The 12,054-nt window shown below is 38.6% G+C and overlaps 2 protein-coding genes across 5 annotated transcripts in view; both read right to left on the bottom strand.

Moving 5' to 3' along the window:
* The window catches only part of ahcyl2b (adenosylhomocysteinase like 2b), an 82,088-nt gene extending 81,875 nt beyond the window's left edge, over positions 1–213 (bottom strand). For all 4 annotated transcript variants that reach the window (XM_088644909.1, XM_088644911.1, XM_088644912.1 and 1 more), the window contains exon 1: positions 102–213. The gene's annotated coding sequence lies outside the window, so the exon portion shown is untranslated. The remainder of the gene's footprint in view (positions 1–101) is intronic.
* A 205-nt stretch (positions 214–418) lies between these two features.
* tmem209 (transmembrane protein 209) lies at positions 419–12,011 on the bottom strand. Its single transcript, XM_088644920.1, has 15 exons — positions 11,892–12,011; positions 10,664–10,805; positions 8,934–8,992; positions 8,637–8,768; positions 7,974–8,218; positions 7,277–7,481; positions 6,800–6,975; positions 6,156–6,227; positions 4,451–4,547; positions 4,196–4,321; positions 3,649–3,746; positions 3,362–3,476; positions 3,170–3,267; positions 2,590–2,663; positions 419–1,013 (listed from the first exon to the last, which is right to left on the bottom strand). Exons 2-15 carry the CDS (start codon positions 10,801–10,803, stop codon positions 959–961), a joined length of 1,692 nt encoding a protein of 563 aa, XP_088501046.1. The 5' UTR covers positions 10,804–10,805; positions 11,892–12,011; the 3' UTR covers positions 419–958.
* Between the last annotated feature and the right edge of the window lie 43 nt (positions 12,012–12,054).

Genomic DNA, 12,054 nt, shown 5'->3' with positions numbered 1-12,054 from the left:
CAAAGCAAAACACAGCTCACTTAAGATTTAAAATGCTTAAAGTGACAGTAAACTCGCATTTCAGAAATTGGTGAAAACCATAGCAAAGCAGTAGTACTTACTTAATACAGGCCCATGCACACAGCAGGTTATGCGACTGTTACTGTGAGCAAGCAGCAGGCACAAGCTCTTATAAATGATCAGTCTTACATGGCATACTGCCCTCCAGTGGGAAAAAGTGGTACGTTTTCTTCCATTAATTAAAGTTAACTACTACTGTAGCCATTCCAACTGAAGCTCTCATAACTGGGCAACAGTGCAGGAAAAAAGCTAACTACTCAAACATAGTAAGATAGCAAATGTACAGGATTTACACAGAGGTTCTGTATTATATATATATATTTAATAGAAACACCATACATTTACAAATTTCATACCATTTTGTTCTTACAAAAGTTCTTTTATTTAGTGTGATCCTTAGAAAATAGCGAGGTATCAAACAATGTTTGTACCTCCTATTTTAAGATTTTAATAAAATACATCAGCTTGATGAACAAGAACCCACCATACATTACAGAATACCAAAAATGATTTTTGTAGCTTTACAAGAAAAAAAGTTTGTTGGCAAAACTACTTACACAATTGTGTGAAAATCATATGTTAGCACTCATTTGGTTAAAATATTGATCTCAATGTAGCACTTTTAAAACAAAGTATTTCAAAACAGTAACTTGTAAAGAGGTAAAAATGTTGTACTGTAACCCATTCATCATTCTGTTGGACAGCCACTAAAGTTAGGGTTTTGATGGTAATGTCCATACAGAAAATACAAACCCTTAAAAAACATTAGCATTTAAACCGATGAAGAACATACAAGGTTTATTTCACCATGGCAATCTTCTGTAAAAATAGCCCAATTGTAAAGGTCTCCTAAATTCAAAGGAACTAATGCTGAAGAGCATTAGAAAACAAAACAATTTCAATCACCAAATATCCACAGGATGTTCACTCCTGATAAGCCAAGATTAACTCTTCTGTTGAAAGGAAGAAAAAAAAACATTCACATATGGTAAAATACACCAATTTCTGAGCTATGCAAAAGGTCCTCAATTATTTTATACTTTTTATCATCAAAAACAGAGATGTGATGCAATATAAATATCCATATTCAGTTAAAAACAAATGTCAAGCATTTCAGCTTTTATGGCACTTTAAAAAAGTAATATACGTACCAAAACGTATTTTAAATGCCCTGGTGTTTATAATCAGAATTCGCCAGTAACCTCATCATTTACCAAAGACCAACATTTATTTGATTAAAAAAAAACCTGAGCAAAAATAGTTTTTTGGAAATGTAATGGTCTTCAACCTTGGTCATCAGTCATCAGCTAAGAATAAAACTAAAAATATGGCAAAAACCAAATGATGAATTTTTGCTATATCAAAGCTTGGAAATTTATAGCTATTTTTAAAACAATGACCAGGTTGGTCATTTTACTGTAGGCAGAGGAACAAACTTCAGTGCACAGTGTAGTTCTATGCATCCTACACTGTCCACTGTGTTTTAACAACTGACTTAGAAGTAGGGTTTTAAAATGTTTGTGTGATTTTTTGGGATTCAGGAAACAGAGGGATTTGAATATAATCATAATGGGGAATTAATTGTAAATGTACAAATATTTGCCTTGGCAATAGTTTTCATGGAATGAACTGTTCCTAAATTGAGGAATGCTGGTCAACTAGAAAAGCAGGTGTGTGCATGTTATGGTGCCAAAAAATAATATTCCCAAACTGGATTTTAATGGGTACAATAAAAGCAGTGCGTGCAGGTACAGCTTCCACAACAAAACGGCAGAAAAATTAAATGAACTTGGTAAATGAAAATAAAAACAGGAAAGGATGCTCGAATTTCACTACTGCATCGCAGCTACACAAAAGTAACACACATGAACACAATTACACCTCAGAAATTAAGTGTACTGTTTATTTTGTAGATCACCCTGGATAAGGCTGCTAAGCAACTTAATAAAATATGGCCAATTACACAACCTGAGGTAATTTTTTTTAAGACACTTGACATTTATTTGCAATATTTTCCAGTAGCCCTGGTACCCAGCACTCAGTATTGAATGTAACTTAAATTATACTACTGTTTCAGTTCTGCAAATTTCAGCTAGGAATAATTTGCTCAGTTTTTATGATGAATTAATTTTGGTTGTTGCTTGAATACAGCAAAAGGAAAAGCAATCAAAAACTGCACTGTTCAAATCTGATTTTTGCAGTTGTTTTTCCAAGTATGGTTTTACTGGGTGCTTACCTAGTTTCAGTGTAAGAATTAAAAAAGTTAAAGCTTATTTTATCTACATATTTGATATCAGAACGGGCAAATAATGTAACAGTTCTATTCGAACAAAAGTATGATCACAAAGTTTATTCTACCCAGTGCAAGAACTTTTCAGTTTTGTAATGGCCACAAAATCTTTACTGCAAATAATAGCAGTGAGAATGCTTCTGATGTTTTGTTCTTTTTCTCTTAAGACTCCCTAATCTCACTCCAAAGAATATCATTAGTTTCTCTTTCAGACAAAAGCTAGTGAAGATTGGACTTACCCCAACATCCCAGATTCCTTGGTCTTAATGACAAACAGAAACATGAGAATAGTGTGGAACATATTGTTTCTGCCCTGTGAAAAACATCAGTTATTCAAAATGGGAAGATTTGTATTTTGCTCTCAAGTGTTCACCAAGATTACACTGGAATACACTGTTACTTTTAAAAGCAGAAACAAGGGGGTTGCTTCTTAAAATGTCAACCTTGGAAATGACATGCAATTTTAGCTTTTCATATGTAAGGTTCTGAAGAGAATCAAGTGCTATGAAACATGCAAAAAATTAAACTGAGGATTTTTGGTTTAAAAACTTGTCAAAATACACTTTTTGTTTTGTAATGAAGTGTAATGTAATTTTTCTATTACATTTCAAAGAGTTTCAAATCTTTCATACAGGGAATGATCACAATTCAGACTAGACCACTGTTATTGTCTTCAATGCTCTATACATAGTGTTCTATCAAAACATTGTTCAAAGTTATGCACAGGACTGCACAAGAGAAAAAAGACAAATTACACTTAACAGTTGTTTACTGAAATCTTAGTTTTGTGTGTAAAATATAAAAATACAGAACATTTACCTTTGGAAGACTGTAGATATGCCCCTGGTAGATGAGCTGATAATGAGGAGGGTTAGTGCTGCTTTGATGAATACAGAACAGGTTCTCATTTGACATATCTATTTAGGTGAAAAATTAAGGAAAGAAAAATAATTAGGGCGTTTTCCCCTCAGAGAAACAATGAACACCCACCCTTACCAGAACAAACGTTACCTGGCTTGTCCGGTGTCTGTATGAAGTGCTGGGAGGTGAACGTCTTCCCATCGGGGTATTTTGGATGCGGTGGAAGCCGGGAGTCCAGATATGTGCAGAAAATATGCATGATAATCTGAAAGGCAAATTTAATAACCAAGCAGACAGTAGTTAGTTAATTAGCACAAAGTGTCTTTTCCTCTCCATCATCTGTTCTCTCAGGATGCTATGATTTGACGAGGTACTTCACACAGGCCGCAGTTTCTCTGAAATACATGCGATTTAGTGTCAAGGAGTGAGGGGCTTACAGCTGAATCGGTGGGCAGGTCGGTATCCCATTTCCTTCCCTTGAAGTCACCTCCTCCGTTCCATCGGAATGAGCTCATGCACCCGCCGTGTGCCAGCTCTGAAAGAAGAAGTTGTTACAGGCTACGCACTGCACACTGTAAATAACACCTCGGAAAAGGTCCACACTTCTGTTGTGTGTGAGAATACTGGCATTTGGAATGTAAAACTGTGAATTTTTATAAAAACCATTAACTACGTGCTCCAAGAGACACTCGCATCGTCTAAGCAGCATATGTAGCAAAATCCAAAAACAGATTGAGAATGAAGCAAAAGACTAAAAAAAAACACATGTATCTGAAAGTCTTACTCACTTCAACTACAGTTAAAGTCTACCCAAAACCTTAAATACTGTCTGCTATAGATCATGCAAGTGGACAGCAACTGGTGATACAGCAAAGTTTCAGGTTGTGATACGGAGAAAAAAATGAAAATGTGCCCGATTTCTAACCTATGAAACAATAGAAAAGAAGGGAGCATGTGTTTGTGAAACATTAACTTCACCCTTACCCTTGATTCGCTCGACAAGGTATTCTTGGTTGGGTGTGATGTCCAGATACTGTACAATTGTATTCAACGTTGGAATTAAGGAAGCTTTCACCAGAGCTGCTTGTTTAAGACTGCTGATACTGGCTTCTGTTAGCGAGACAAAATCCAAATACAGAAAGAATATAGACAGGGGCTGAAAAAGAATATTTGAACTAGTTGAAGACTACAAGCAGAGCGTTCCTTCTGCATCGTAACACCACACGGGGTTCCCTTTACCTCCTGTTTGCAGCTCAGGACATCCCATTCTTCTGAGCAGCGTATTCACAGAATCAATCTCTTTCACCAGTGCAACCAGGATAGTGTCGTTAATCCACTGCCAAAGCCAAGAAGAACATTTCAGAAAACTGGCCTTTCTTTCACAGGAAATGGACTGTAGCGTAAAGACTGTGAATAATACTCTACTCCTTCATACCTTTGCATTTGCATTTGTTTATATTTGGTAACACTTTTGAAAAGGAGAGGGATCCCAAACTTCCCACTAATCTTTCCAGTGTGAGCTGCTGAGTGATCGGGAACACGACCACCTTTCTGTACCTCTGGCAACTGCTGCCAAATTAGAAAATTCAAACTGCACATTCCTTATTGAACAGAAACGGACAAAAAATTAAAGCATGAAGCTAAAATAGAGGGACAGCAGCAAACTTAATGATAATCTAAGGGCAAACCAGGTGGCCCTGAGTCCCCCTGACATTACAATTTTCTCAGTCTCGTCTAATAAAAGCTCTGCTTTCGGAGATGCTCCATTTTCACTGCCTTCTGTTACTTGGGCCCAATGGGTTCTCAGACCGCCTATTTACAATAATGAATGTATTTCTCGCACTCCATAGTCAATTGATCAATTACTAATCAAGAGCTCATCATTTCATCGTTTAACAGTCGTAAGCGATGTTTGATCTAAAAAGAGTGTCTGTACAGGATGCCCACTGCAATTAACAGCTGAAAAACACTTCATAAATGGACATATTTGTAATTTGGAAAATCAGCTTTACACAAAAACTCCACAAACCTCAGTATCTGCACTAAATATAACTTCTGGTTGGAAAAGCATGAACAATCTGACTGTCACTACGAAGCTCTTAAAATAATCAATACAAAACGTAAGGTAAAAATTCAGATAAGACACAGTATTTCATACTCATAGAGATTATATTTCACAGAATACTGAGAATGAAGTAAATGCCCACAAACATTTTGAAGAGTTGTCCCTCAAGTATTTGGGCACACTGTCGGTTTTGGGTCCAGAGGACAAAAGCACTGTGAAGGATCTGACCTGATCTTACCTGCTGCGTTTTTCATTTTAAATGTATTCTTTTCAGAGAACACCGTGATCTGCTGGGTGCCATTTCAGGAATAACTGAAACGCAGGGATAACCTTTTCAGAAATAACAATTGTGTCATTTCTGGAAAGATTTTGTATAGGTTCCAATAAATATGCAATGATCACTTCTAAACTCTCATTTGGGGTAATAGTGGAAAGTGACCAGGCTGTACTTAATAGACTATAAAACCTTCCTGAAAACCTGCTTGGATTCAGAGCACCATGGGGAATATACCTTGTGCGTCCACTAGGATTCAAGGATTGAATACTTCATTGCCATGTCAACTTGCCCCAGTACAGCCCAAATAAAAAACAGAAACAACAATTTTACACTTATACGTATTCATTATACAATCAATCAATGTTAGACTCAAAGTTTAAAAGAAGGAAAAGTACTCTATTCACTCCCATATGATGCTTGCATCAAACAAGATCTACATGCAGAGGTGCCTAATGGCCTCTATATAGGTGCTATTTGATACTTTGAAACCTCCTCCCAAAGAGACAAGCTTAAAAAAGGAGCTACCTTCTAACTGACGTGCTGTACGGGCCATGTACCATCAACAGAAGTGGGAATCTAGGGGTAGAAGTGATTTTTCTTACATTTCTAAGCTTGGCTGTCCAGGTATCGATCCGATCCACCACCAGGCGGTTAGTTGTAATCCTGGCCCAGACCTAGAAGAGACAATAATTTTATTCTTTCAGAATAAAAATAACTTTCCAGAATTGGTATTCTTTTCTAAAATGCATTTTTTGGTTGGTCAATTAAAACCAAACATTACGACTGGAAAGAAAAGAGAAATAAGAACTTGGAACATTTTCAAGTCTTAAAAAATAAACTTCAAAGTAAAAAAAATAAAATGATACAGTATCATGTCATGTCATTTACCAAACCACTTTATACCATGCGGAGTCGCAGGAAGCCAAAGCCTTACCAGCAAGCAATGAGCGCAAGGCAGGGTACAGCCTGTACGGGCGCCAGTCATACATGGGGACAATTTGGAGGACCCAGGAGGTCTTTATACAGTATCATTGATTACAATTAATTGAGCCTTGACAAGCTGACCCAGCACATGTTCAATTTTAAAATGTTGAATGCTAATTGAAAGTTTGCGTGCTGCAACTCACATTTCTCCAATACGGACAATTTTAATAATGCCGGCACTTTTAGTGGGTCTCTTTTGCCTCACTACAGTGGTATCAGAAATGACAACAGGGGAAAACTACAACCCTCTCTCTCCACTCACCTCTTCAGCAGCTTGTTTGGAGCCCAGGTCTGTTTCATCTTTGTGTGCAGAAGGAGCCTGGGACCTGCAGGCTAACTGGTACTGAAATTTCCTCAGACTCTGAGCGTAGTCTCCCACTGAGCGGTTGTAATTCCAGAATGTAGGGCTGTTTGAAGGAGAGGCAGACTCTGGACTTCCTAAAGGGTAAAATAAAAACATGAAGCAGAAATGAAATCTATGCAATACTACTGGGCTGCCCTCACTCAATTGGTATCGATCTAAAAATAAATGTAATATTCAGGCTAACAATGCTTACGAATAAAAAAAACTTTTAAAATGAAAAAAATGATATGAAGAAGTCTTAGGTGTTTTGGGAGACAATGTGGACAAGCAAACAAGGCAAAAACATTAGGATATAAAGACAAAAGAGTAGAACTTAAGGAATGTTGTGTTAAACACGTATAATGCACTAGCAAGGCCTCACTCCTGTCTGCTTACCCAGTTGACTGCGATGCCTTCGCTCCTCTTCAGAGCGCAGGAATGACTCCAGAGACTTGAGGTCAGCCACGTAATCCTCTTTCCCGCCAGGAGAGTTGAAGACCGAGGGAGAGGTGCGATATCGTGCTCTCAGGCTGGAGCCCTCCGCCGGGCCAACACTACTGGGATAGGGAGAGGATCCTGGGGACGGGCTGTAGTTCAACATCTGGAACCAAGCAACATGCCCTCCGAATATTAGAGACAGCAGCTGAACTAGCAGTTTAAACAACCGTTCAAGACTGCCATAGTCCTGGCAGTACCCAACCATTTCTGTCTGTTCTCATACCAGCAGGGCAGCGAGTGACGCTGCTTGAGTTAGAACTCCTGTTGAACCAATGTTTGCCTATGAGCAAAACGCCACAGATTTTAAAAATGCTTTGCAATGGTCATTTCTTCGTATTTTAGAACATAAGCCACTCAATACGCTAAACTACCTGGTCTTGCTTGATGTTTAGAATCCGGTGAGATTTAATCAAGTGGAATCTACCAGGACAGCTAATAGACTAGTTCTGAACAATATGACGGCAAAGACAAAAACACAATCAGCTGTTCTCTTCTCTGTGCTTCAGCCCTACTACGAGTCAAGCAGATCAACTATTTTTTGGTGCTTAATCCGACAGTCATAACCCAACTGGTACAACGGCACACAGGCAGGCACCTTGTTGAAGCTGCTGTTGGCAGAGTAGGCAAGGGGAGGGGAGAAGGAGCCACCGCTGCCTGCAGGGGAAGGGCTCTGCAGCGAGGGGCTGTAGCCAGTCACGCAGCCGGGGGAGAACTTGGGGCTGGTGCTGGGGGGCCGCGAGGGGCTGTAGCTCAGCACGCTCTGACCCTGCAGGGGTGAGGCCTGGGTGGAGACAGGAGCTTCCTTCTTCTCTGGCTTCTGAGGAGGAGAGACCTGGATCCCTGGGAGCACACATGGGAAGAGAATCAAAACCTAGGTATTTATCTAGAGGCGCATTTTAAGCAAGCTAATGTGTGACAGAAACATACTTCACGACAAATATAAATGAGAAAAGGGGAATCAAAGTCTCTTATCATTTAAAATATTCAACTGGCGCTGATAATATGGCACAAATATACAAGTAAAGGTTTATTCCATGCTGAAAAAAGAAGAAACAACGTTCTTTTTTTCACTTTTGGAATAAACCTTTACTTGTTCCTTTGCACCCTACACATGCTGACGCAGCTACCTACTTGACTTACTTTAGCACAAATGTAGCTGTAAAGAACAACAGAGAAAGTAGATATTTTTAGATATACCATTAACAGAGACTGATTTCTGTGCTTTGCATTCACTGTAGAGAAAAGCCAACACACCCACCCGAGTTCCTCAGACCGAGAAGCCTGTGTTGTTCAGGAGTCACTGTGATGGTAGAAGGAGCCACTGTGTACTTGAAGTACCTCCAGAAGTCAAACAGGGCATTGAGGCTGAACAAAGAAGCCAGTACTAGTTCTGCATAAATGTAAATCAGAATGTTTTAAAGTTACCTCATGCAAAAAAAGGTTCAATTAGAAAGAGGACAACACTTGGATTAATTAAATTATTCCAAAAACATTGCTCTCTCTTGGGTTTGTGACACCAAGGAAATGAATTAATCCTAATGTGACAGTGTCTTACCTATATACCAAAGAGGCCAATAGGAGATGTTGTAATATTTGCTCAGCATTTTTCCTGTCCTGCAAAAAAAAGATATTCATTTTTTGACGATTACAAGCATTACAGCAATCCCTATTAAGCTTCCCAAAATGCAACACGACACTGGCATACATACAAAGTGTTTTAGTTCTATACTAAGATGTTATACTAAGATAGAATAACCATTACCTTGAGCAAAAGCAGCAGTATTTTAACATCACTTACCCTTTTCTTAACTTCAGATTCTTTATTACTAATACACAGCTGTTTACAAAATGTTACCAGTAAGCAACTGGCACAAAGTCTGTCCATGCATGCTACACGATGCCAGTGACGCCAGTCCACTGCACCATTCACAAATACACAAACACACACACTCACATCAGGGCCAATTTTACAGAAACCAATTAACCTACTGTTATGTCTCTGGACTGTGGAAGGAAACTGGAGCACCCAGGGGAAACTCATGTGAACATGCGGAATATGTTCAAATTCAACGCAGATAGCACCTTGGGTCTGGAATTGAACATAGGGCCCCAGCACTGAGGCATCTGTGCTTCTCTAACTACACATCAAAGTATGATCAATACCAACTGAGTTTGTGCTAAACTATCCATAAAATTAATTTTGGATCTGGCTGATGACCAGGGATTGGGATTTGGATAATGGCTGATCTATAATGAAAAGAGAATTATAGATACACAGTTAGTTCATCATTTATATGGCATGATGAGTTCCTGATGGCCTCTTCTCATTCAAATGTTCATCTTTTTAAAATGTTTGTTGAGGTTTATCAATTTCTTGTACAATGTTAAGAAAAGAGATGATAAATGGTGGGTGATGAACATGTTGAAAAACATAGAGGTTGTACCCACAGGAGTAAGACACTGGGACTGAGCTCCTGGTCCTTGGTCCTTTTACATGCTATTTATTTTAAAGTTTTAAAAGTAACTAATTTTTCTTACTCTGGGTCTTAGCTTATTAATTGTAGATTTACATGAGTAATTGTTTTTATTATTGTTACTTTTTAAATGCCTTTGAATTAGAAACGTTTTATTTGTCTGCATCAATTTTTTAAAAGTTATTTTTGTTTCACACAGTGTCTTATTCGGATTTAGAGCTTTTACTGATTTTATCAAATCTATACAGAGTAAGACAATGAAAACGTTTTACTGACTCATATTATGAAATAAATCTCTAGGAGATAAAGGATGGCTACATCAGCCTAACCTTGTTATTCACAGTGGTGTGCAGCTGGGTATACTGTCTTAAAAACTCTGTTAGTCTGCCTGTTGCTGATAAAGCGAGGGTTCACACATCCTAAATTAAGAACCCGTGTATAATCCGAGGCACGTTAAACCAAAAACTTGTGGAAATGGAGAACTACCTGTATGGAATAAAGGTTTTTTTTACCTAGATGTTTAATTTAATAAAAGAGCTGAGGATCATCAGAGGTAAGAAAACAACAGCACACGGCAAAAGAACAGGTACACATTCCAGGCCAGATCAGTCCGATGCCAAAGGAAATGTGCTAAACTGATTCAATTAAGCAAACTATTAGCTCACTTAGGTCAGTAAGAGCAGAGGTGGTACAAAAACCCGCAGGCACCTCCAGGTCTAGAGTTGTGCAGCACCTAGCAGAAGGCATCGTGCCAGTTTTGTTGGGGGTTAATCTGCAAAACGAAGTGAAGTGCTGGAGAACGTGCACTGACATTTCTGTGTAGATCATGCCGGCCAGAGAAACGTTGAGGACTCCCCAGGCAAGCACCACCTTCCTGGTCTGCTCCTCCTTCTTCATCTTCATAGTCCTGTCAATGAGGGCAGGCACCAAGCCCTCTTTCTCCGGCGTCATCCCTGGGGGAAACAGGAGCCCACACTTACCAGGACATTCTAGGCCAGCCTGTGGTTTCGTGCTTTTGTTTTAAGAAAGAATAAGAATGTACCCTGCACTGCTATATAGTTAGGGATACAAACAAAGGCTGGACTCTTTTACCCAAACAATTCAAAATCAAAGCATAAGCAATAATGGGAGTATGAGCAGCTCTAAAAAAAAATCTATGTAACTACTCATATCACCAGTTATACGACGCTCTTTCACACACGTTACGTTTTCATCTCACTTTAAGAATATAGTCGTTGTAGGACTATATTGTCTCTACATAGTACTTTTCATCAGGCTAGAAACTATCCACTCATAAATGTCAGGGAGTATAAAACAATTCAACAGTATATAAACAAAAAACAGACAACATCTAACAAACTACTGGCAAATAGACATGAATAGTTTTTACCCAAAGATCCGCCAAGTGCTTTACATATAAGACATTTCCCTTACAAAAAGCGGTCGTCACCACTTCGTTGCCTTTTGATCTTTTCAACAGTCACATTGGATCAAAACACTTGTATTCTGTTGCTGACATATACAGAGTACCAGCTTCTTCAAGCCAGAGTCCAGTGCAATTGATTGTAAAACGAATATGTGCTCGTAGATCCCTCTACATTCACCTAGAACGTGTCAAACTCAAATACAGGAAAAACTCTAATTTTTTCCTTTTTCACAGAAGACCTCGTAACCGCGTTTGAACAGCAAAAAAGCAAACAGAATACGCCGCTCCCTCTATTTTTGCAAGTGCTGTTTCATTACAACGCCATCTATTAAAGATCCGTAATAAGGTTATTTAATTCTTGTATAAAATATGTTTTAAATATTTCTAAAAGTAAAGGAAATCCAGCAGGTTCATTCGCGTTCCTCCTTCACCTTAGTCCTCATTTTTACTCTGACCAAAATTATGTCTGACATTAGCAGTTCGCGTTGTTATTCTAGCGTGATTTAATAACTTCTTTTTCTGATATTTGTTTACAATACATCATTTCGTATTCACAAAGTATTCAGTGATTAACAAAAAAACTACAGATTACTTTTATTTTCAAAAAACATACTTATCCCGCTCTCTTTCCCGACTGCTCCCTGACTTGCCCACGCAGAAGCATGACCCCGGAAATAGATGTAATGTACTTTTTTAACTTCCGGGGAGGTATCGGATGCCGAGGCAGTAAGTAGTGTGCTGCAGGTGGTTGTGCTTCTTATGTCATTGTGAGACTC

Source organism: Lepisosteus platostomus, chromosome 9 (genome assembly GCF_059453375.1).
Source record: "Lepisosteus platostomus isolate fLepPlt1 chromosome 9, fLepPlt1.hap1, whole genome shotgun sequence".
NCBI lineage: Eukaryota > Metazoa > Chordata > Actinopteri > Semionotiformes > Lepisosteidae > Lepisosteus > Lepisosteus platostomus.
The sequence above is the reverse complement of the archived record's forward strand: the minus strand, read 5'-3'. Positions and strand labels throughout refer to the sequence as shown.

Excerpts from the sequence above, each read along its gene's own strand:
- tmem209 (XM_088644920.1), bottom strand. The coding sequence starts at position 10,803 with ATGACGCCGGAGAAAGAGGGCTTGGTGCCTGCCCTCATTGACAGGACT. Across the intron at positions 8,219-8,636 it reads TCTCGGTCTGAGGAACTCGG|GGATCCAGGTCTCTCCTCCT; the intron begins GTGGGTGTGTTG and ends GTGTGCTCCCAG. Across the intron at positions 3,747-4,195 it reads CCTTGTCGAGCGAATCAAGG|AGCTGGCACACGGCGGGTGC; the intron begins GTAAGGGTGAAG and ends TTCTTCTTTCAG.